The sequence below is a fragment of the Colletotrichum aenigma genome (assembly GCF_013390185.1).
Source record: "Colletotrichum aenigma strain Cg56 chromosome Unknown KSG_Cg56_contig06, whole genome shotgun sequence".
NCBI classification, from domain to species: Eukaryota; Fungi; Ascomycota; class Sordariomycetes; order Glomerellales; family Glomerellaceae; genus Colletotrichum; species Colletotrichum aenigma.
The window spans coordinates 420,319-445,529 of record NW_023500912.1 but is presented as its reverse complement, the minus strand read 5'-3'; the positions used below and the strand labels follow the sequence as shown (position 1 = coordinate 445,529).

Below are 25,211 nucleotides of genomic sequence, written 5' to 3'. Positions count from 1 at the left end.
GCGCTGCCCCCAACCGTCCCTCCAATCTGCCGTAATCGCTGCCATTTTCTGGAAGGTCGGCATCGCGCAAGTTCGGAAGGGTGGTTACTCAATCGGGAAAGCGTTGCATCTTCAAGATTCCGGGCGTGTAATTTAGGTCGGATGCAATGCTCACCAGCGTCGGTGTCGATCTTTGTCGACGCGCTTGTCAATCCCACGACACAGATGGATGAATGGTCCTCGGCTACACATTGTATCGTTCGAGTCAAGACTTCGCGTCAACGATGGGCTAGGGATGGATGCCTAAACACCTTTCTTCTGCTCGTCCTTCATCCATCCTCGGGCCATTTCGAGGGATGAGCAGACGCAACACCACACATACCACACATACATACCGCAGTACACACTTTCACACACACACACACACACACACACACACACACACACACACACACACACACACACACACACACACACACACGAGGTCACGGTCGCATCGGGCCGCTCGCCGTTGCTGAAATATGCAACATCCCTCCAGAAGTTGCGAGACGTTGGCCAAGCTGTTGATGTGCCACAGCTACGACTAGCTAGCTGCGTTGGACAGTGGGACAACAGCCACACCGTGGACCGTGAACAATGGATGGACCAGGACGACCCAAGAAAAGAAGGCCAACCAAACACCTCGGCAACTCGTCTGGTTTCCAAAGTTCATCAGAAACACCAAAGGCGCAGGACTATGTGACGCGTTGCGGTCCGTACCTTCACCGCACAGAGAGAAAGAGAGAGAGAAAGCGAGCGGGACGTTCGTTTCCAGCAGAACCAGTCGTCTGGACGTTCAAGACATGGGGCAAGGCTTCTTGACAGGGACAGGGGCAGGGAAGAAGGATCAGGAACAAGGCCCAACCCCGCTGGCGAGCAGCGAATCGCAACTCGCAAACACGTCCATCGCAAGGGAAACTCCTGCGACTCGTTACCCACCCATCCCGAATCGAACACGCAGCTAAAACCAGCCCAGCGCTGGCGCACTCGCAAAGCGCACGAGCTTCGCCAGATGCCGAGGCTCCCGCCTCCAATCGCCCGCTCTTAAGCCCAGTTTGGCAGGCCAAGCCCAGCAGCGCAGCGCAGCGCAACGCAGCACGACGCCTCGCATCGCATAGCATCGCGGAGCGAGCATCGATTATGAACTGCCGCTGCTAGTGCTGCCACTGCTGCCACAAGGGACCTTGGCGGGCACCTTGTACTCACTCTATCGACGAGTGACGGTGAGGAGAGGAGAGAGACACAGAGTTGCTGCCCCTTCGCATCGCATAGCGCATGGCATTGCATGGCATGGCATTCCTTCACTCGAACCACACACTCTTTGCTTGGGTTTGTGGAGTAGCTGCCACCCTCCCAACTGGCTTACACCGAGGCATTCAAATCGAAGCCTTCCTTACAGCTGCAGCACCACGGGCAAGCTACTCGCTTGCTCTTAGTCGTCCAGCAACAGCGACAGCACCAGCGCCAAACAAAGCAGGTGAGGTGAGGTGGTGTTCCTCGGCTGTCGAGACGTATGTTACGGCCATGACCTTGTCCACCATCGCCAGCGTGGAGCTTCTCCGCCACGCATCCCAGCTCCAAGTCCAGGGCCCCGTCCCAGTCGTTCTTTCATCCGGTCACTGGTGCTTTATTTGTTCGATGGGGGTACGTGGGCTCACACGGCCCAACAGCCGATGGTTGAGGTCACCACCGCAGCTTCGGGTAACATATGATTGCCCGGCCGGTACAAGATTTGCTTCACTGCGCGCACCTGTGGTGTTGTGCCGTGTGTCGTGTCGTGCATGAGAGAAAGCGACGGGCTGCTTGTCCCATATGGATCCTTCAAACGAGGGTCGACACACCCAATGCCGACTGCGACACTCTGTCTCCTTCACTTGCTTCCTTTTAATCTTGTGACAGCCTCTACATCCCGTTACAAATACCAACCTCCGTCCGCACGCCATTGCCCTAAGGCACGTTGTCTCGTCACCTTTTATTCCTTCCACGGCTTCTTAGCTACAACAGTTACAACGGTAAACGGTATCCTCAGCCACTCACCCAAACGAACAAAATTGGAAGCTTGCGACAGCCACCGTCGGCGGCCAGTACCAGCACCACACATCGTGACGTCTGCCCACTCCCCGCCGCCCACTGCCACGCTATCCATTTGAATTCCGGCCTTCTGTCGACCTCGCCCTACTCTCTCTGTCCGCAGAGTCGCAACCGTGGAAACAAATTTCTTTACTCTGTCTTCTGGACTGGGACGTTGTAATATACCCTGTACCTATAGTCACAATGCCTGGTAAGTACGACCTCTCCATACCAAACCCCATGGCAGACAGACCTTTTGCTCCGGTCACCGGCGTCTTCGCCCCCAAAAAATTACAATCCCACCCTCACCCACGCCGCCGAAGCTCCATTACCTCAGCCGAGCAACGCTTTCCCATTGTTGGTCCGATCGCGCGCTGACTCAAACGTTTTTTTGCAATCATTAGTGCCGCTGGCTCTCGCCTTACCAGCTGCGGCTGCGGCGTATTCGTACATCAACGCCCGGATATCGCTGTGGTACGATAGACACTTGCTTAGCTGCGCCCTTCCCGCGACCCTTTCTGCGCTCTGGCGCGAGCGAACCGACCGATTGAACCAATTCTACGTTCTCGAGCGAGCTGCCCAGAGCAAGTCCTCAGCGAACCGCACTTTTATCATATTCGAGGGCAAATCGTATACCTATGCCGAGACTTATGAACAAGTTCTGAAGCATGGCACCTGGTTGAGAGACCGCTTTGGCGTGAAGCCCAAGGACATCGTCGCCATCAACTTCCAAAATTCGGACACCTTCATCTTCCTTTGGCTGGGCCTTTGGTCAATTGGCGCCAAGCCCGCATTTATCAACTACAACCTGACGGGCAAGCCGCTCGCGCATTGTGTCAAGGCTGCCACGACATCGTTGATGCTCATTGACCCTCACGTTCTTCACAATGTTGGAGACGACGTCCGCAGTGAGCTGCCTTCGGTGAACTTCGTCGTGGTCGACGCAGAGCTCCAGCAGGAGATTGCGGCTACCAAACCACGACGCGCCCCCGATTCCGATCGATCCGAAGACCAATACCAGAACTTGGCTATTCTCATTTACACGTCCGGCACGACGGGCATGCCCAAGCCGGCCATTGTCTCGTGGGCGAAGTGCATCGTTGGCGGTGTCTTCACATCAAGATTCACCAGCAATGGGCCAAATGACGTCTTCTACACGGTATGCAATTTCGTCGCACTTGAAGCTTTCGGCACTAACGTGACATGCGCGACAGTCCATGCCCTTGTACCACAGTTCCGCTGCCCTGTTGGGTTTCGGCAATACCCTCGAAGCCAATGGCACGATCTGCATCGGAAGAAAGTTTTCCACCAAGCTGTTTTGGGAGGATGTTCGTGCATCCAAGGCCACCATCATCCAATATGTTGGCGAAACTTGTCGGTACCTGCTCGCTGCGCCGCCTCAGATTGATCCGGCCACAGGCGAGAACCTCGACAAAAAGCATCACGTGCGGGCAGCTTTCGGCAACGGCCTGCGACCGGATGTGTGGAACAGGTTCAAGGACAGATTTGGAATTGACACGGTCGCTGAGTTCTATGCTGCCACCGAGGGTTCATTCGGAACATGGAACCTCAGTCGCAATGATTTCGCAAAAGGTGCTGTTGGCAGAAATGGTACTCTCTATAGTCTCGTCATGGGCATGGACGTTGCCCTCGCCATCATGGATGAGAACAACGAGTTTCCTGTGAGAGACAAGAAGACTGGGTTGTGCAAGCCTGCCAAGGCCGGTGAGCCTGGAGAGCTGATGTTCAGACTCTCACCCACAGATCTGGAGCGCCGTTTCCAAGGGTACCACGGTAACCCAGACGCTACCAAGGCGAAGGTTATGCGCAACGTCTTCTCCAAGGGAGACGCGTGGTTCAGAACGGGCGACGTGGTGCGATGGGATAGCGAAGGGCGCCTTTACTTCTCTGACCGCATTGGAGACACCTTCCGATGGAAGAGCGAGAATGTGTCGACGCAAGAGGTTGGCGAAGCTGTCGGCTCGCATCCTGCCGTGCAAGAGGCGAACGTCTACGGCGTGGAGCTACCCCACCATGACGGCCGAGCGGGATGTGCTGCGGTCGTCCTGGAGGGTCAGCCATCAGAGGAGACGCTGCGCAGCATCGCGCAGCATGTGAAGCTGTCACTACCAAAGTACGCGCTCCCGCTGTTCCTGCGAGTCATGCCGCCCGAGGCCATGCAGACTACTGGTACCAACAAGCAGCAGAAGCACGGCCTTCGGGCACAGGGAGTGAAACCAGACAACACAAATACTGGCAGCATGTATTGGTTGAAGAACGACACCTATGTGCCCTTCTCCGAGCAGGACTGGGACGAGCTCAACGGCGGGCGAGTGAAGTTGTAGAAGATTCTTTGGGATTTGATCTGTCGCAAGCGAGATACCATTCTTACTATTCTTCATCACTTAGAACATAGCTTACCATGGCTCGGCTGTCAACGAAGCACGCGCGTACATATTATCAAATTAAGCTATCCTGTTTAACAGACCAAGAGTTTGCATTTCGCTGGCGTGCTGTTCCAGCGAATTATCCATTTGGGTTTGCTAGTTACTCACGTTGGCGTATTTGACATCGGCTGTGTTGCCCAGAAAGATGCAAAAAGACGATGCCACCAGGGGCGGTGGAGGCTTGCTCGACTGGACGTATGAGCACGAATGACCTCGATGCCTGCATTCAACATCTATGTCTCGGTATTACAATGTCTGAAGCTGCACGTTGGTCCAGGAGAGGTTTGCAGTGAAGATGCCGTTCCCTCCAACAGTTCATCACCGCTCCAAGCTGCCGGGTCAGGGAACACAATTCACCATCAACCCAACTTCCTGAAAATAATTCACTGTTGATCAAGATTGAACATAAAGACCTCCAAACTTCAATCGCTCAGCATGAAAAGCACATTCATTTCCCTGGGTATAACCACACCAACACCACCATTCAATACAGCGTGTATCACTTTTCTTTCTTCTACACCTCATCGACATCACAACCGCAGCCATGAGCAACAACGGCCCTCCTTCCCCTGACACCGACCCCCCGACTCCTCCGGCCACGCCTCCTCCTCAACCTGCTCCCAACAACAACCGCCGTTAACTTAATGGACGCGACTAGTTAAAGCAAGAAATAGTGCAGTGCAAGTAAGGCCGATGCAGACGATCGGCAGTCAATGAAAACTAGACAATAGACTTCAATTACGTACCCACAAACGAACACCGTGACATTTGGATGTGGTGACATTGTCTGGACAGGACCTCGAATTATATAGCCCCATCATTCATTTTCATAGAAAGAAATGTCTATGTTGCACGTGCTTCTATATCTTTCTGGCATGGCGTCGTCTATGAGAGGCAAAAGGCCCTCACCTCATCCCAATTGTGTTTTCAAACGCCATTAACTCTTCATCAGCAATGCGCGTGCCAGGTCGCATATTATTTCCTCGGCCTTGTGGATGGCGAGACTGACGTGGCCCTCGTCATCAGAAATCCGTAACTCGGCGCCTGGGACGCATTTTGAGGCCTTCTGCGCCATGGCTACTGGCACATTCGCATCCTCGGCGCCGTGCCACCAAGTCATTTCGCTCTTCTGGACGTGCAAATCCTCCAGCTCAAACCCCCAATGACTCCCTGCCAGTTTTACATCTTCCGCCGGCCCTTTTCCGCCAGGCTTCATCGCCTCTCGAACGCTAGCCACCATGGCCGACCGGACGCCGCCCAAGTCCGGGTCCAAAACAGCGAGGTCAGCCGCAGGGCGAGATTTCAGATCCTCCAAGACAGTCTGCTCAAGCCTCTCGGGGTGTTCCTCATCACGGGCGGCCCTACACAACGTCCAATCCATCCCCCAGGCCACGACTGGTGCGATCCACGGCGCGAGCGTCAGCATCGCGCGGCCTTGAAGCAACATCCCTGCGAAACCCAGAGACGGAGGGTACAGTCCAGAGCAGATGCCCGCCGTTACCAAGCGGTCACGGGATATGATGTTCCAACATGACAAAACATAGGGAGAGCCGCCCGAAAGACCTAGAACGCCAAACCTTTGGATGTGGTAGTGATCCGCGACGGCAAGGACGTCGACGGGCCAGTCGATGATGCGTCTGTTTGGCTGGAACGTCGAGCCGGCGTGGCCTGGGCGGTCGAGGGCGATGAGCTGGACGCCGTGCTCACAGGCTGCTTCGTGAAAGATGAAGGCTTCGTCGTGGCTGCTGGGAAATCCGTGAAAGTAGAAGATGGTGGGCTGATTCGGGCTGGGCGAAGCGGTTGGGGGAAGGTCTCTGGATCCGGCGCCGTATAGGCCGAAAGTTAGGACTCGATCATCCGGTAAGATGACAGTCCTGGTATTGGCTTTGAAGAATGAACTCATGCTGGCCAGTTCTATGCTATGCTGTGGTGACGATTATCAAGTTGTCAGTATAGTCCAGTCATCTACAAGCAATCACAGTGAGCACTTTCGGGTCTTAAAAATGGCTGGTACGGAGGCGATGTCCGAAGAACGATGTGGTCAAGGCAGCAGCGCCAGCGATACCGAACCCTGGCCTTTTTTGGAATCACCAGGTTGCTTGAGCATGAATGCCTCTGCGTGATCCCATAAAGCCATGTAAAGCTGAATATTTGATGGCGCGCGTCCTGATCCTTCGAAGAGGCGCAGCATTAGCCGAGATGAGGATGCGTGTAAAGCAGCGAAGCAGCTCTCTTCCACTTGAAAGAGACTAGACGGACTGATATTGCAGTGACGAAGGTGATCAACTGAGCCCGGACTCTAAGGATACGAGAACGGCGTCTGTTGTAAAACAATGGCTGATGACGGATGTTCCGAGTCTTGCCGGTCCGGAGGACGCCGGGAAAGTGGCAGGGGCGTTGACTCGGATCACACAGTTGACCTGGAGCTTTGGGACCGAGACACCATGTCAGCAAAGAGACTTTTACTTCGGCTGGTTCATATCATCGAGTAACAGTGTCTCTCTCAACTCTGGGGACATGTGTCCGGGCTGCCTCTGGGTTTGAATGGAAGAGGGATGATGCCAAGACATTGCTATATGACCTTCCAAACTCTCTTGGATTAAGTATTGCGGCAGCTCACTCTTCAAAGGCCAGCCGGGGATCGGGCGGCCGGCAGTCGGTGCGGAACGGACGAGATCGGCGACCTGGGGGATCCGGGGAGGTCGGTTGTCGGCGATGGCGTGCGAGGACAGACCGGGGCGGGAGATGGGACGTGGCGTGCTGGCGTGGGTTCGTTGGATTCTTCGAGGCCAACGATAGGATAGGCGCCGGTACGGTACATGCGCATGAAGCTTCGTCGTGTGGGGGTTGTAGCAGATGTGATTGTCTCGAGCCAGGCTGAGGTGGGTGGTATTGGACAGGGCGTGGGTGAATTGCCTCCATACTTGAAATGAATATTCTTCCACGTTGGGGGGATGGATGGACGTGTAAGTCGACGTCGAATTTTGGAGATATTTTCGGAGCTACTGCTGCTGCAGAACCCGCGATGCGCTCTCCAGACCCCTCAAAGCAGCTTAGTGACCGCGCTAAAGCTCCGACAAGGCCTCGCTGCTGGCCCGTTAGCGCCCTCAAGGTGTGCTGTGATGCTGTGACGGCCTCTTTCAGGGAGCAGTCTCCATGATGTGCCCTGGGCCAAGGATGATGTAATCGAGCACGCCATCGAGACTAGCCCCAAGAGGGACATGGAGGGGCACCGACACCTGAGAAAAAAAAGCCCCTCCAACGCGGGGCACCCAACGCACCCTCCCCTCGCCTTGTCTATCGAGGCCAAGGCTGGCCTGGCCTGGCTGGCTGCTTGCTTGCTGTCGTGTTGACCAGGAGATTCTGCGACATTCGATGCCAATCCCAATGAATGGAACGCTCAGTACCCGTTGACACGGCAGTCTCATCAGTTCGAGTGGGGGGTGTCGTGGGCAGGTTTCGGGGAGCAATAACACGACTGACAAGAAGAGGTCGGCGAGTCGACTACTCCAACGCGGGGTCCTGTTCCGTCTCCAATGCCATCCATGACAAAGCCAAAGCCAGGTCGTCCGTACCTTTTCTACTGCGTAGGTAGGTATGAAAGTACCCGGATGCTAATGAGCAGGTCATAGTCACTAACTGTCAATGACCATGTCTGACCTTCTATGCATTTCTAAGCATCGGCGTCTAGCCCGACGGGCTTTGCTCTAAGATCAGACCGGAGCTGAGCCCGGCTGACGGATGATGAATCAATAGGTCTTGTCAGAGAGAAAAAAAAAGGACGTTGACAGAGGGACTGACAGGGTGAGGAGGAGGAGGAGGAGGTACTTAGACCCCTACCGCCCCAAGATCAGCCAAGTCTCCGTAGTTCAGGCAAAGTATCGGAAAGTACGTGTAGTACCGTAGACAGATGCCTTAGACTGTCCATTGCCTCTGCACCTATTTATTTACCCGTGTCCCTCTCACTTGTCCTGGCTGTTCCCTCCCCTCTTCCTTCTGTTCAACCGACTTGCCGTCTCCCACGTATAACTCCTTTCATCCAACCTCCCACCTGTAATCAGACACAATGGCTGACCAGCGCCCCGCTCCGTGAGTTCAACCCATCCTCGTACTGCTGCCGCTGCCCCGCGCTGGCTACCCCGCCACCGTCCGTCCTCGGCGCCGTCTCCATCGTGGGCTGTCCTCGCCACGACAGAGAACGACACGTCGCTCCAGTATCACAGAGCCATGGCTAACATAGCTTGCCCGCAGCCTCCGTCTCGGCACCGTTGCCCCCAACTTCAAGGCCGAGACCACCAACGGCCCCATTGACTTCCACGAGTTCATCGGCGACAACTGGGTCGTCTTCTTCTCCCACCCCGAGGACTACACCCCCGTCTGCACCACCGAGCTCGGCGCCTTCGCCAAGCTCGAGCCCGAGTTCTCCAAGCGCGGCGTCAAGCTGATCGGTCTCTCCGCCAACACCCTCGGCTCCCACGAGGGCTGGATCAAGGACATTGACGAGGTCACTGGCTCCCGCGTCGCCTTCCCCATCATCGCCGACAAGGAGCGCAAGGTCGCCTACGCCTACGACATGCTCGACTACCAGGACACCACCAACGTCGACGAGAAGGGCATCGCCTTCACCATCCGCTCCGTCTTCATCATCGACCCCAAGAAGACCATCCGCACCATCCTCTCCTACCCCGCCTCCACCGGCCGCAACTCCGCCGAGGTCCTGCGCATCGTCGACTCCCTCCAGACCGGCGACAAGCACAAGATCACCACCCCCATCAACTGGGTCCCCGGTGACGACGTCATTGTCCACCCTTCCGTCAAGACCGAGCAGGCCAAGGAGATCTTCCCCGAGGTCCGCATCGTCAAGCCCTACCTGCGCTTTACCCCTTTGCCCAAGGAGAAGGCCACCGTCGCCTAAGCGCGAGTGGTGGTCTGGAGTGGAACTTGGTTTGGGGACGCTTCATTGAGTGACGACCGGCCGCTTGCTTCCTGCGTAGCATAGCACCGACGACAACTGATGGATGCGAGGCCCCGAGCGGAAAAAGTAAAAAAAATCAAAAGCCAGTCTTCTCTACGTGTTGGAGAGGATTATACCCAGACGGCAGGACACGACGCGCAACGCGTTTCGTCCCGCCCGATACCCTTAGGAGGCCAGGCAACTGGCCGAGACAACCGTAGAACGTATGAAATAATGAGACATGAACAAACACGGGACCCCATCTCGCTCTGTCTATCGTGATGACGGTGATGGTCTCACAGAGCATGTCCTCCGCAGAGGCTCCTCCATTTTAGACTTTGGAGAAACGATGACTTCACCGGTTCTGCCGTGGGCACATACGAAACACGGCGGCGGCTCATCACTCCGCCAGCCAAGACCACAGGCATCTCGGCCACAGACAGCTCGAAACTCGTCAACTGCGACATTGCTCCGTGTCATCAACTTCAACAAGCGGTGAGTTGACGTCAAGGGGCTTCGCAAATGAACGCTTCCACATAGGATATTACAGTCATGATTCGGAATGGAGATTGATGGACGAAACGAGGCGTTTGGCCGACGCACGGAGAGCAGACGAGGAGATGAAGTCGGATACACCCGTCGTTATACCTCTGGGTGAAGCGTATCACATCAAGGACCTGCACAGACAAGGGCGTTGCGTAAGCGAAGGCCGACCTGAAGAGCACATGGCTCTGGACTTGTGGAAGGCGGCAAAGCCATGTGTCCGTAATTTAGCAGCCGCATGGGGGGGCCACCGAATTGATCTACATTCGGCCGCCTCTTGAACCGTGAACGGCCCCAGGGGCTTGTTGCATGTTGACAAGCGGCCCTCGTGGTCTTGGGCCCTCTCTCTCTCTTTTGATGGCTGTTCATCTCCTTGACAGGCCTGCTTCTTCTCCAACCCTTGACTCGGCCGATAGAGATGGATGAGACCGGAGGAAACGGTCGGCGTCTCTTTCAGAGAGGCCAAGGCGCCGCTAGACCGGCCACCCACGAGGCACCTTAATTTGGTGCCGCTATCTAGGCGTGCATAGTATCATTCTCGGGGTCCGCGCCGAGCTGGACGGCCTAGACGCGCCGCGGCAGTAGTAGACTCGTAGTAGATATAGCACACGACCAGATGAAGTAAGCGCGGCACAGGTGGTGTGCCTTCTAGGGAGGGAACAGAAGCAAGCACAATCCTGGCGTGACACGAGGCAGCACCGTCTTCCGGGCTTGCAGCGAGGCAGGAACAATTCCAGATTCCAGATTCCAGTAACCCACGGCCAGGAACATCTGGGGAAGGTTGAAACATTGACATCCACCAAATGACAACTGGCCGGGTTCCCACGTTTTTCCCGCGTACTGCGTTCCCGACTGTCCGCTGACGCGACGCGCGCGCAGGAGAGAGGTTTCCGGTTCCCAAGTGCCCCGAGACATGGCGGCAGCAGGACCAGGGAGGTGGATGGGGATGGGAGAAGCCCGGGTCGGCAGGATGCCTGTCCCGGGGGTGGATGGCTCGCCTGAGACTTGACAGGCCAGGCATTGTTTGTTTCCGACGGCGAGCTGGGCGTTTGGCGTGAGGGGAAGCTTGGGTGTATGGCAGCGTCATTTTCGTGCCGGTCGTGCTTTGCTTGGTCTAGCTGGTATCGCGAGGAGTGTGATAGCATGATAGCATCAGGAGTTGCGGTTCTTTGAGATGAACGTGACGTCGACGGTGCCATGCAGGCCCTGTCCGTGATATACTGAGAGCGGGCCACAGACGGGCAAATGCCAACAACGTGGACAGACTGGTCACTGGACGGCTGGAACTGCGGCGGGCAGACGGCGTGAATGCGTGACAGGCCCAGACGAGCGGTGTCGACGGGGACTAGGACCAGGACAGGGGCAGGGACCAGGTTGCCATGAATTTGCTGCCTGCCTGGCATCTGCCTCCTTTTTCCCTCGCTCGGTGACTTGTTGGCCTGGCCCGCTCCAAGTCACTCTGCCAGCTTCTCCTCTTCTCGGTCTGGAGACTGCACGTCTGGTTTGCGGTCTCTGCTGGTTTGTTAGAGCAGCAGTGCAGCCAACTGCCTGTGAGCTGGTTTCCGTATCGCCAAGCAGCAGAGAGTGACCAGACACTCAGACTGGGACGTGTCGCCGATTCCTCCTCTGTCTGGCAAGGATAGGAGACCAGGATGGCGGTTCAAAGGTTCACAGCGGTGGTGGTTCTCCTCGTCGTCCGTCGTGTTCTCCCCTCTGTCTCGCTGAGCGGATTGGGGATGGTGCTAGACTGGTGGCACACACAGCGAGGCGTAGCGCAACATTTCTGCAAGAGAAGGAACGGAGAAAAAAAAAAGGGTCCTGTGTTGCAGCTCGATCGTCTGATGTTTTTTTTTTCTCCTACCGCAGCCGCGGGATTCCGATTGAAGTTGTGCATGGACCGCCTGGCGGGAGAGAGAAAGAGAGAGACGGTGTCGGTCTTGTCATGTAAGGTACCGTGCCATACTGCGTGCGGTAAGGATTCAGAAAGTATCCGTACTTGAAGAGAGTACGAGTACCTATCCGTACCTTAGGTATTCACACATGGTAGGTATATCTCGCAGTCGGAATGGTCATCGGGCAGCAAAAGGAGCAGCCAGGTTGCGATGATGCTAATTAACCGGTGCTTCGATTTTTCTTCTTTTCAGTTTCTCTCGTCTGCTCCCGCGGATAGAGGGGCCGTGCGACGCCTGGTGGGGCCGGGGGCTGGGTGTTGGATGCTGGATGCTGGATGCTGGGGTCCCGACAGCTGGTGCCGGGAACCAGTACGTACCTCACCGTTTGGGATGTTTCCGGTCTGGAAAGCGCGGACCAGGAGGTCAATGCGCTCATTCCCTGATGCTGCATGCATAAAACAAACACTGAGAAGAGGTACGGATACATTCACCTCCTTTAGTGCATATTCCATCATCAAGCATTCGCTAGGTACACACATGGAAGTCCGAGGTGCCGAGTGCTTCAGCAATAGCTTCCACACCTCCCTGACTTCCCAGCGAGGTTGGTTGCATCGGATGTTTTAGTAGTGTTTTCTCTTGTGTTTGTCTCGGTTCTTTGGAATATCTCGACGGTCTGCAACACATGCTGTCAATATGATTTTTGGTCCTCGCAGCGCGCTATCCTAACGGAAAAGCAAGGGCAAGTGTGTGTGTGTCCAGTCTTGCTTGATCTGCAGCCCTTTCCCACATTGAATACCTACCTCACGACTCGCGACTCGGATGCCTCAGACGCCTGCCTCCGCCCGCCTTACTCGCTGTGGCTGGGCTGAGAAAGCGATGGCTGACAGCTTTGACCAGCCAAAAGTCCCAAGTCGTTCTCAGCACTGAGTAGCAAACATGGGACCAGGCACTCCCTTCAACCTCGTCAACCTGACCGTTGACTTTGTGTGTCCTGCATCAACTTTGACCTCTTCCCTTCCCCTCCTTTCCTCGGGTTTTTTTCTTTTTCTTAACCGCTTCGCTCCCCCCGCCCCATCGTCCCCTTTTCCACTTTGGAGGGCACGTTGGACCAAAGTAACTGCCACCGCCCCTTTCCAATGTGCGTGCGCGCGGTACCTCACCATATTCGCGGCGCCTTGCTAGGTACTACTGGATATTTCCAATTTAATTTGCATATGCGGAGTATCGCTAGAGACAGCAACTGACTTGTGCCGCAATCTTGTGCACAGAGACCTCCACTGCAGTAAGTACACTACCTACCTAATGTCTGCACAAATGGCCCCCTTTTCCCCTCCCCTCCGCCCTACAATCCAATCCCGTGCCCAAAAGCCCATCTCCGAGCCCCATTTTCCCATGTAGTGTCTCTCACAGCTCTATCCGTGCGGATACATCGCACATATTCATCATCGCCGTCGCAATGCATATCCATGCTCCGTATCGGCGTATCGACCTCCTCCCACTAGACGCTGCCTGACAGTACCTTACCTATCGTATCGCATCCGCATCGCCTGCCGCGCTCCGTTTTCTGCTTCTGCCCTTGGCTTGTCCTATTACCTCCTAGCCTGCGGTCTCTAAGGCTCTGCACGGTGTGCCTCGCGTTGCAGTGTGCAGAAGCGGCTGCAAGTTGACGCTCTCACCTTCTTCATCTGCCCTTCTCTCCCTCTCCCCCTTTCATCATCACCCTCCATTCCATCCATCCACCTACCTACCTTACCTTACCTTAGCCCCCAACCCGACCTCCGTTGTCCGTTCTCCGTCAAACCCCCGCCGCCGCCGTCCGCGTCTGCTGCGTATGTATGTGTTCATTCGCACAATCTCCCGGCAGTAGTGGTACATGCAGATACTCACACGGGTCTTCTTCCAGCTCAGAGGCCCCCCGGAGCCTCTCGTTCACAGCATTCGACCCGCATAATCCACTTCTTCCCTCGCGTCCGCGTCGGACTTCAAACTGCTTTTCAACTCTTGACCGGCCTCTAGTCTGTGCGTGGTGCGCCATTCGCTCGACCCAGCCCAGCCCAGCCCGGCCGGACGAACGAGCAGCGAGCAACGCCTATCCATCCGTATCTCTATCTGTACTCTGTCGCCTCACCTTGCTCGCCCGCGGCTCCCACGCGCTGCAGTCACTTCGTACATTCTTTGCCTTTTACCTTCCTTGCCTTACACACACCCCCTTCGCAGTCCTCGGCCAGAACCAAGACGCCATCTCCTTTTTTTTTTTTTTTTTTTTTTTTTTTTTCGCTTTCCAAGAAGCCCCTCACCCCAACTAACTACTGGCTTTCCTCGACACACATCCCCGAGGCCCCAAAAAGAGCAGGGCAGGCATCTGGAAATTACCAATTGCAACCCTGCTGGTGGTCTCGCTGCCAGCGCCGGCCGTTGCCGCTGTCCGTCAAGACTCAATCCGCTGTCTCCTGCCCGCCTGCCACGACACGCTACGAACCACATACCCAGTATTCGTACCGCCGCGCTGTCACCGCCGATTCTCACGCAGCACTGCTTGCTGGCTGACGCGCTCCTCTTTCACCCCCTTCCCTGACGACGCTCTATTTTGATTTTGTACCCTCCCGTGCCTGCCTGTCTGGACTGGACTACCTTGCCTCGCCTTGAGCCTAGGTACCGACCGACCACTGGGGATTGAGTTGGTTGACTCGCTTCCCTGAGCCTTCTCCTGCGCCCTGAGTCGCTTCGCCGTGGCCCAGGTCGCTCGCCTGCCCGCCGCGCCTTCGCGGTCTCCGTCGTGCGTCGTCGTCGTCACATCGTTGTCGTCTCCGCCATTGACCTGATCAGCTTCACCGGCTATTCGCCCGTCTCTGCAGCAAGCATCGGCAAGCAGCAAACAACTCGCTTCCTTCGCAGCAGGCCTGGTTCGAATACACTTCCTACCTACCTTCCTGGAATCGATCGACTCGTCTCGACGGGACCAAAGTCGCCCGCGCCGCGATCCGTCTTGACCAAATCTGTCCTCGAACCCCGTTGATAGAATTCGACACCCTGCGCCTCCCCGGTTCAAGGTGCGTACCTTGCGCTTTTGTCTATCCAACTCTGATTTCCGCGCTGCCCTTCATCTGCCCTGTCTGCTGTTGCGTTGCTCTGCCTCGTGCCGTCCCCTCCCCTCCTCCCATGCCCATTGCCAGGTCCTAATCCCCTCCTGATCCCCATCCCCATCCTGATCCTGTCCCATTTAGCCCTCCACTACCCAGCCCACATCCCACTCTATCTCTTGTGCGCCGCTTTCTGTCAACTGTGGGGAGCAAAGGCAGAAACGGAGAGCCAGCCCAGAAACACGCACAAAACCATACGGGCAAGGCCTGTCTGCTCAGCCCAGCCCAGCCCAGCCAGCCAGGCGTGTCCACCTCACAGACACTCGCACACACACACACATATCCACACATATCCCACATTTACACATACACACGCACAACACACCTTCACCACACTCAGGAGAAAGAGACAAAGACGGAGACCTAGGCATGCCATACTTGCCTCTTGAGAGAGAACCACAAACAACCGTTAGCCAGTCTTCTGTAGACTGAAGCTGGAGCCTCGGTCAGCATCCCAGCCGGAACCGCCGCCAGAACCACTGTCAGAGCTGTACCCGTCATCCGGACAGGGGCCCTAGCAGAGTCAGGCGAACGAATCATCCTTGGCTGAGTCGCTTGATCCAGGGTCCCCGTTCGATCCAAGATAGCTCTGTTTTTCGCTTCTTTTCTTCTTTTCATCTTAACCTGGCTTCTGGTTTTTTGCGGCTCGGCTCTCTCTCCGTCTTCTTGTGTCTTCGCCTGGTCTTGTTGTCGTTACGTTGTTGAGACTACACCACCAACAACAGCAACGATAACTTGACCGTCGCTTGCTCCTCCGCCTCCACCGCTCCTCTTTTGCTTCGGTCCTCCCATTTCCCGTCATTGTTACTACTCTCTTCTGGGGGGGCACTCGCTGGTTTAAGGCATTGGTGTCGACGGCAGACCTCGACGATCTTGTCTTGGACCGGTCCTTGTTGACCTCTTGCGCTTGATCACCCCATACCCACGATCCCGCCCCTCTTACACCACATGCAAACCCTCCCAACCTCCATTTCGAGCTTCTGAGGTTTCCCCCCTCGACATTGCCGAACCCGATTTGACTTTGCGCTACTTGCTGCGGCTGTTTATGCAGCCTGCGGGTTGATACCGCCGCAATGTCTGGCTCGGGACTAACCTCGAATCAGTCAGACCTCTCCCGCTTTTCCGATTCGGAGACGGAGCAGGACCGGTCGCCCCCCTCCGGAAAGACCACGGCCGATATCCTCTCGGGCGTTTATCGGGGCTTCAAGAAATTCGCTCCGAGCAGAGACGACTCTTCCAAGCTATCCAGACAGCCGTCACTGTCCCGCCTCGGTTTCAACAGCAACTCCCCGAGTTTGACTTCTTCCCCCTCTCCGCCCCCGTCCGCGACACCGACGCCCATTCCAGGCTCAAGCTCTTCCAAGATTCGTGCTCTTCAGCATGCAAGGAGTCTGAGCCTACAGAGCAGTCTCGCCAAACCCCTCCCCGAACCGCCACCAGAAACCTCGCCCGTCGGCCCCGATACCCCTGCTGCCACACACTACAACTACGCGAGTCTTGGTGCTATCGAAGAGGCTCCGGCCGATGATATGGAAAGTCGCACGAGTACGATGGACTCGAGCATATCGGTGGACAGAGCACAGATGTACAGCAGCGGAACAGGATACAACGCAGACATGTCCAGCAGCCAGAGCAGCCTGGCAAGCTCGTCCAGGCAAGATGGAGGCGAAGAGATGCGTGAAAACCTGACGCCACGGAGTAATGGCCCGTTATCTGCAGGCCCTTCACCCTCGTCCCAACCCAACAGAGCTCCTTCAGCCGCCGGCACTCCTACCCCCTCATCATCGGCGCACCTGTCCGGCCTCATGTGCAACGTGCACCGTACGACCGGCAGAGAGCCGCACCCGCTCGTCGGAGCCACGACGACCATATTGGGCGACAAGCTATACGTCTTTGGAGGAAGAATACTGTCTAGAAGCCGGCCGGCTCCACTGACGTCGGATCTCTACGAACTTGACCTTATCCGCAGGCATTGGTCGAAGCTAGAAGCGTCAGGCGACATCCCACCGCCGCGCTACTTTCACTCCATGTGCCCCCTCGGCGACACCAAGATGGTTTGCTACGGAGGCATGTCGCCAACGCCTAACCAAACCGGCGCAGGTCCTGACCAGCAGCCCGAGGTGACGGTCATGTCCGACATTTATATCTACGATGTGCCGACGCGGAAGTGGACGTTTATTCCCACGCAGGATGTTCCTCAGGGTCGCTACGCGCATTGCGCCTGCATCCTACCTACTTCGGCAACTTTTACATCGCACAAGGCGCCGCTGTCGGCCCTTCAACATAACCCATCATCAGGAAATCCCAACGAAGGCAGGATAGGAATCAACATTGATGGTTCCGGCGGCGCTGAGATGGTGGTCGTGGGTGGGCAGGACGGCGCCAACCACTACATCGAACAGATTAGCGTGTTCAACCTGCGCAGTCTCAAGTGGACCTCGATTGAGCCATTGGATAAGAGCTGCGGCGCCTATCGGAGCGTCGTCGCGCCATTGCCTCCTTCAGTCAGCACGCGTATTGGCAAGTCAAGCTTGAATGGATTCCAGCAGGGCGGCAACGTGAGCCAAGAATCCCGAGAGGCCGGATCCTCGATGCTGATCTACTCCAACTATAACTTCTTGGACGTCAAGCTCGAGCTTCAGATCAGATCTTCGGACGGCACTTTGACAGAAAAGCCCATGTCAGGCTCCTATTCACCCCCGGGTCTGCGATTCCCCAACGGTGGCGTGATCGACACATATTTTGTTGTTAGCGGCACATATCTCACATCTTCGAAGCAAGAATATGCGCTGTGGGCCCTGGATCTGAAGACGCTGACCTGGTCACGAATCGATGCGGGCGGTGCCGTATTCAGCCAAGGCAGCTGGAACCGTGGTGTGCTATGGAACCGGAGAAATACGTTTGTGATTCTGGGCAACCGGAAAAGAAGCCTCGTCGACGACTATAATCATCGGCGAATCAACTTTTCCAACGTTTGCATGGTCGAGCTGGAAGCGTTTGGTTTCTACGACAACCCGAGAAAGACGAGCCCGATGTCCGGATTCGTGTCTGCAAGCAGCCCCTACACCGGCCCTGGCTTGAGCTTGGCGAGGAAGGCGGGTTCTACAGCAGGCGGACGCTTCCACTCGAAGGCTGCCGAAGAACTCGGAGAGAAGGCACTTGCCTTGCGTGAGCTGTCCGATATGGATATACTGTGTTTGCATGGAGAAAGAATACCTATTAACTCCAGGATCGTCGCCCGGCGTTGGGGTCCATACTTTGTCCAGCTCCTGCGGGAGGGCACGGCGACTCAGGACGGCAGCGATGCAATGACTTTGCGGTCCGGTCTCGGCAGTGCGGTCAGAAACTCCGTCTTGACCATCACGCCATCTCGTAACACCCACGAGAGCACGAACTCTGTGGCCAGCACAGTGCTCTCGTCTGGATCATCGGCCAAGCCTCTCAGCACAGCTCCGACCAGCGCCTCCGCGGCCTCGTTCTCCATTCCCGGTTCAGGTGGTGCCGACCCGAATACCGTGAACTCGGCGCCGACTCCGAGATCTCTGCCGCCCAACTCGCGACCTCGGTGCCTCTACCTTCCTCACACATACCTGACGGTCCAGGCTCTGCTTCACTTCCTCTACACGTCGTCGCTGCCGCCGCCGTCGTCTCCCCTGTGTACGCCTCCTATCCTCTGCTCTCTTCTGCAGATTGCTCGACCATACAAAATCGACGGTCTGCTGGAGGCGGTCGTCGAACGTCTTCACGCGCTACTCGACTCAAGAAACGCGGCCGCCGTGTTTAACGCAACTGCCATGGCAGCCGGTGGCGGTCGCGGCATCGACGGCTCCCTCAATCCCAATTTCTTCGTTCCCGTCGACGCCATGGGCTCCCCGCTCTATCCCGACGGTTCTCAAAACGGCAGCAGTGCAGATCTGCAGAGTCTTTCTTCTCGCGCGGGAGGTTTACGCATCAACACGGCCATGTCTTCAGGTCGACCATCTAGCGACGAGCTCAGTGCCACGACGAGCGTCAGTGGGTCAGAATGGAGTTCCGAAATTGGCGATTCCGAGCGTGGAGGCATGCGCGAGATTTGGGGCGGCGAGCTGAGCTCCGTCATTGGCCTGCAAAAGCGCGGGTTGCGTGGGCTCATGGAGGGTCGGAGGATGCGCGAGCGTACCGGGACCAACTCGGGTACGAGTATGAGTGCGGGCATGGCGCCGTACGGCAGTCAAGGCCGCGTCGGTCTCGGCATAGCTGGATCGTGATTCGAGCTGTTGCAACAGACTCGGGGAGATCTCGGCCCCATGGGGGGGTGTGGAGGTAATGAAGTTATGATAGCATGTCCGATGCAGCATTATTCCCCCAGGAGAGCGACGCAAGTTGAAGCCCGTGGCAACGATTGCACGGGGAAATTGGAGAGCGGATGTTTTGAGAGAAATATGTATAAGCGGCCTCTTGGATTTGTACGCAGCCGACCGATGCCAAGAGCGAATCTACAATGATACAAAAGAAGAGAAAAGCCCGAGCCCTGCTTGCTTTGTGATCGCTACCCCAACGCCCCATGGTAAAGCTTCCATGCTCCATGTGTATATCTAACGGGAAGCCGTTGCTCGTGATAATGCCAATCCACCTTTTTCATCTCGAATGCCATCAGGCCCGCGAGCGAAGAATAGAGGAGAAGGGAACAGAAAGAAAGAGGATAACTGAAAAGTATCGCCGGGCAAAGCCGCTAGCCGGAGTAGGGACAAGCACCAGAGAAAGGGCAAGCACCGCGGCCGCGAGACTTGAGGTCCTCGACACCGTCAGCCAGCTCCTCCACGCCCTTGCCCATCTTCTCCTTGGGCCCAAGGTCCTCAAAGAGGTAGCCCTCGGGCATCATCTTCTCCGCGCCGGGAACGGTGCCGCCCAGGATGCGAGTGATCCAGCTCATCGGGCCAAAACGGTTCCAGAATGTGGCGGGGATGTAGTGAGGGTGGACGAGGTACTCATGGTGCTGGATGCGTCCGGTCTTGGGATCGGGCTCAGAGAAGAAGACGACGGGGGAGAAGCGAGGGAGCATGAGGTGGCGGACGACGAAGCGACGAGCGATGAGGGCTGCGTAGGCGGTGAAGGAGGCGTAGATGCCTGGCTCGGCGAAGCTGATATCTCAACGTCAGCGGCAGGCCTCATGTGTAAGAGAGAGCTGAGGCAGGCCAAGCAAGCCAAGCCGGGCACACGAGTACTGTACTCACCAAAAGGTGTCGCGGATGCGGTCGCCCATGAGCACGGTCAGAACCTCCTGGGCAAAAGACTTTGCAAACTTGGGGACGTGCCAGATCATCATCTCCATGAGCTGGGCGCTGGCCTGGATGTTGTTCTTGTGAGGCTTCATGGCGTCGATCTCGTAGCGCTTGGCCCAATCGGTGATGTCCCGGGCGAACTCAATGCCGTCGGCCCACGAGTCCTGGGAGAGGTAGCCCTTGTACTGGATGTCCATGGAGTCGCCGAGGGCCTTCCAGTGGGTTCCGATGGCGCAAAGCTCCATGTCGGTGAGGGAGCGCCACTCGTAGAGCTGCATGAAGCGGGTGGGCTCGGTGACGCAGACGGCGAGGGTGTAGAGGAAGTCGGCGTTGGAGATCTGGCCGCGGGCCTTGTAGCCGCTGTGGAGGTAGTTCATGCGGGAGATGGCCTTGAGGCAGCGGTCCGAGGTCGGGGGGTTCATGGAGAACTCGCCAAAGATGATGACGGTGTCCTCGTAGCGCTTCTGAGCATTCTTTGGGTCGGCGAGGTTCTTGGTGGCAACGATGAGCTTGGAGATGGTCTCGAAGCCGTAGGTCTGGAGTGGTGTTGTCAGATTGACTGAGGGACCAATTTGATCATGGATGGGAACGATTGGAAAAATACCTTGAAGATGGCGAACTGGAGAGCCAAGGTGTAGAACTTGGGGAACTCAAACTCAATCATGTGCTTCAGGATGAGCTGGGCATCGTTGTTGGTCATGCGCGCGAGGGAAGCGCGGTCGGTGTAACCCATTCGCTTCTGGAGGTTATTGATGCGTCTGAAGCGGAGAGAATGGCACAGGACGAGGTAGCCTGCAAGGAGAGACAGCAGCATGGACAGGGTGGGAAGGGTCGCAGGCATGGCGACGGTGATGTCCATGATGCGCGTCGTATAGCCCTCAGAGGCGGAGTGGGTGAAGTTGGTATCGGAATCCATGGTGCTGGCGGTGCAGTGTAGATGGTCTGCACAAGGCTGCACTTCTGGGAGGGTGTTGGTGTTTTTGTCAGGTTGAGGTGAGAAAGTAGGCAGAGGCTGCTTTGTGGGAAATGTCTGGGTGTAAAGGTGAATGGATCAAAGACCCCTGGGTAGTGCGAAAACGCAGGAGCGGCAATCTCAAGGCTGTCCTCCCAGCTGGGAAGAACAACAGAGGGGAGGGGATCTGCTGGACGTGCGTGTGTAAGCTTGGGAGATCTAACAAACATTCATATGATGGCTTGAAAAAGCGTTCTTCCAGTACGATGCGGAGGAGGGGTAGCTGTGTTTAGCAGATATGCCTACCTTTGTCTCAGACAGCTGTCTTTTTGTGTGTAAGAATGTTGGTTTACCTTGGGTAGTGTTGTTAGGAGGTTTTACTTAAACCTGAGTCAAAAGTACAGTGAATGCTCAGGATTGAAGAGTAAAAAGACAGAGCCAAGGCCAAGGCTGCTGCTGACCAAAGGAAGTGAGGGGAGAGGTGAGATTTGAAGAAGAGCAGATGGAAAAGGGCAGCAAACACCAAAAGCCCCTTTGACACCCTGTTGACACGAACATGAGGAGGTCCAGATGGGGGAGGTAGCAGGGGGGGGGGGGACCCTGGGCCTTATCGGGGACGCGTGTAAGCCTCGTGGAACCGTCGCTGTCAGTCGGGTTTGGCCTAGACAAAGGAGCTGTGGTAATTGCCTCTCTCGGGCACAGATGGCAGATCTGCCTGATTTCCCTCAAAGTCTGAGATGCTCGGAAATGTCCCCGATGCCAAACGCCAAACGCCAAACGCCAAACGCCAAGTACCTGAGGATGCCCCGGGCACGTGGTGAAGCACACGACTCAATACCTAAGGTAAGGTAGGATGCTTACACTCTAAATTCCCAAAGCACCAAGGAAGAAGCTGGAGGGGCCAGAGCATCCGACTACCTAGCCAGGGTACCTTACCCCTCATCGACATTGCCGGCTTACCTTACCTTAGCAGCGGGAGGCGCACCCCGCACCTCCCCTATTGGCCGCCGCCATCTCGTGAAGAGTTCCGGTTCCGAGGATCAATTGGGCCTAACTGCCTTCTGACAGGTACGAAAAGGGGCAAAGAGATGAGCCAGGTGTGCGTGTCGACATCTAGAACTGCTAGCACCAGCCTTAGCCTCAACTCCTCCGTCGGGCTTGCCACCGGCAATTGTCAGGCACCTGTGGCTGGACCTTCTGACTCGACCCCTGGCTGGATTCCAGTGTCAACGATCGACTCTGGAATGCATCGCCGGGAATTAGCAAAGAGCCCCGTCAACGGCTTGTGTCTTGGCAGGGCCGGAGCTGAGCGCTGATATCAGCCACAAATGACGGAAGGTAGGCTACCCATGGATAACCGTCCTCGCGGGTTTTCTTCAACGATTAGCTAATGACCGCAGATGTGCAATGGGAATCTCCGCAGTATCGCCGCTACCATCTATCTGCCGTGCTGTCTGGGATGTCGAGGATCGTCCAGCTTTGACTTCTGATCTACGGCACATCTGTGACCATCTTCAGTCGTGAGACTCGAGGAAAACGTCCGCCTGTCGAGGCTGCGGGATCATCATATCTCCATGTCTTGCAAGTGGCGGTGGTGGCCTGTCTGCCTCATGTCGAACGACGGAGGCATTGCTTTGCGAATAAATAGAAAAGGTCTCAGGCTGGGAGAGACACGGGGTATCATGGAGATTGTCGAGGCTGTTCAGCGGCGGACCATGGACGTCACAGGCGCTCCGAGTGGAATCATCGTTGGCGATCTGCGCACACAAATATTCTATTAACGACACGCGCTTGAGGCGGCGCATGGCGGTGGGGTTGACGGTCTCTGCTCGTCTCTGCTCGTCTCTGCTCGTCTCTGCTCGTCTCTTCTCCGCCATCGTCACCTCGACCGACGCCTGCAGAAACAAGCGCTCGGCTGTGTGTGGGGGAAGCGAGGGTTGCTCTGCAGAAACGCTGCACGGTAGCTGTCTGAGATAGATGAAGTGCCCGTGCTGAACCCTGTTCTTGTGTTGGTTCGGTCGTCTTGAGGAAAATGGCGATGCAAGGGAAGGAAAAAAAGGTTTGAAGGCGAGGCCAGAAGGTGAAGGAAAAGGGTCGCGGGGCCCGTGGTAGGGACACTGCATTGGCAGGGACACTCACTGAACCTATGGTAAGGTACCGGAACCCACAGCTGCTGTGGAGAAACACCGGCCCGCGGTGGAACCAAGACGTCGATCAGAAAACAGTTAGCGCGGGCCTATTTCCAGCCCTGGCCACTCAGAGGCCCGGCCGCCATCCACCAGGGCCCACAAAGCTAAGAACAGCTCCACTCAGCCTTCCAGGCGCGCGTCTAAGTCAACCTTCATTTCGTCGTTTCCACCTTTGACAGCGCACAACCGCTCGAACAACACCAGGCCCCCTTTCGCCCTCTCTTTCGCTCTCTGCCTCTCTCTCTCGCCCATCTCTGTGCCATTGGACCATTGAGTGGTTCATCTGAATCCAGCTATGCGCATGCAAGATTCCATGCAATGACCCGCTTTGCTCTGCGAGCTACCCGTCGAGAGCGAGCCAGCAAGCCAGCGAGACAGAGAGAAAGAGAGTCGTTGGAGGTACCCCTTGTCCGTCAATCGGTATGCGCGTCGCTTCCAGGCATGCGTTTTGCTTGCTGCCGCTACCACCGTCCGCCAACAACCACAGCATTGTCCTCGCCCTCGTTCCATCCATTGATGCAAGTCTACGGCAAGGCATCTTGGCTACGTACCCTGCCGCGCGCGCACACATACAGAGAGACAGAGAGAGCAGAGTCGCCTCCAATGCAATGCGCCTCCCCTGCCTCGTTTCTCGTCCCGGACCCCAATTGGCTCCTTCGCCGCCGCCGTGGGGTCTCAAGTCCGCTCCAACGCACTCCGGCGGCTCGATGCTCATGCTCATGCTCAAGCCCATGCCCACCTTCAACCTCACTGCTACACCATCATATCACAGACTGACAATCCAGCAGTGCCAACAGCTCCCCAGAACAAGCTTACCCTTGCCCGCAGACTGATCGACGGCCAAACCCCACGTATGTCGTGGCATGATCCAGCCCTAAACCCAGACGAACCTCTCCAGATGGAGCCTCGCGACCGCGGCAAGGCTGGCGCCTACTCATACCCAACACTTTTGCTAATTTCGACCCTCTTTTCCCGGCCCCAATCTCTTCCCGTTTGAGCCGTATGCTCCCTTCTTCGGCACCCCGGTCTGCCGTCCGATCATGCCAAGTTCCATCGTAGCCGCCCTCCAGACCCGGCCAGTTCTACGCGCCCAACTCCAGACAGACGCCCATCTTCACCATCCCTCCAGCCAATGTCGTCCGCCCTCTGTCTGGACGCCCGCTCTTTTGGACACACGAGACGGGTTTCATGGCATCGATGGCTGCGATTCTGCTCTTTTGCAGCCATGCTGTCTTGTTTCACATCTTCACCACCCCGGTCTCATCTCGACCGCGCTTCTTCGCCTCTTTGTCCCCCCGGTAGGCCGTGATGTTGCTTAAAGTCAGACCCAATATCCGCCTCCTCGACCTGGTTCTGACCCTTCTGTTCCTCAGTCTATCAAGCAACCTCACAACATCTCACAACATTTCCTTTTCCGTCTCTTTTCCTTTTTCCTTTTTTCCTTCCAAGTCTTCGTCATCGTCATCGTCGTAGCATTTCCTAAGCCAGATTTCCTAGGTTTCTTCTGACTTACACATCTCCATTCGCTATCTCGCTCCTCTATTACTACTCTGTATCCATCATCGGCCTCTCTCCTGAGTCTACCTCCAGGCGAGGCACGAACACCAACGAAACGAAACTCTCACTTTCGACACTTTCAACTCTCTCTTCGCAGCTTGATCCTCTAATCTGCATTCGTTCTTATCCTACGTCTTGACGGCAACTCTCTAGTTGCCCCCTCTTACAACATATCTTCCCACGGTATC

General features: G+C 56.3%; 5 protein-coding genes across 5 annotated transcripts; 3 read left to right on the top strand and 2 right to left on the bottom strand.

The window, feature by feature from the left end:
• Positions 1–2,292: 2,292 nt before the first annotated feature.
• Positions 2,293–4,433, top strand: FAT1 (Fatty acid transporter protein; the record flags this gene model as incomplete). The annotated part of the gene is made up of 3 exons (XM_037324380.1): positions 2,293–2,299; positions 2,493–3,247; positions 3,303–4,433. 3 exons carry the CDS (start codon positions 2,293–2,295, stop codon positions 4,431–4,433), a joined length of 1,893 nt encoding a protein of 630 aa, XP_037177123.1.
• A 1,039-nt stretch (positions 4,434–5,472) lies between these two features.
• CGCA056_v009132 (uncharacterized protein) lies at positions 5,473–6,438 on the bottom strand (the record flags this gene model as incomplete). The annotated part of the gene is made up of 1 exon (XM_037324379.1): positions 5,473–6,438. One exon carries the CDS (start codon positions 6,436–6,438, stop codon positions 5,473–5,475), a length of 966 nt encoding a protein of 321 aa, XP_037177122.1.
• Positions 6,439–8,601: 2,163 nt separating this feature from the next.
• Positions 8,602–9,450, top strand: CGCA056_v009131 (Peroxiredoxin PRX1; the record flags this gene model as incomplete). The annotated part of the gene is made up of 2 exons (XM_037324378.1): positions 8,602–8,624; positions 8,787–9,450. The coding sequence occupies 2 exons, from the start codon at positions 8,602–8,604 to the stop codon at positions 9,448–9,450; spliced, it is 687 nt and encodes a 228-aa protein (XP_037177121.1).
• Positions 9,451–16,137: 6,687 nt separating this feature from the next.
• On the top strand, positions 16,138–19,311 carry ral2 (the record flags this gene model as incomplete). The annotated part of the gene is made up of 1 exon (XM_037324377.1): positions 16,138–19,311. One exon carries the CDS (start codon positions 16,138–16,140, stop codon positions 19,309–19,311), a length of 3,174 nt encoding a protein of 1,057 aa, XP_037177120.1.
• A 464-nt stretch (positions 19,312–19,775) lies between these two features.
• On the bottom strand, positions 19,776–21,241 carry mpaB-2 (Mycophenolic acid synthesis protein B; the record flags this gene model as incomplete). The annotated part of the gene is made up of 3 exons (XM_037324376.1): positions 19,776–20,184; positions 20,278–20,861; positions 20,930–21,241. 3 exons carry the CDS (start codon positions 21,239–21,241, stop codon positions 19,776–19,778), a joined length of 1,305 nt encoding a protein of 434 aa, XP_037176495.1.
• Positions 21,242–25,211: the final 3,970 nt, after the last annotated feature.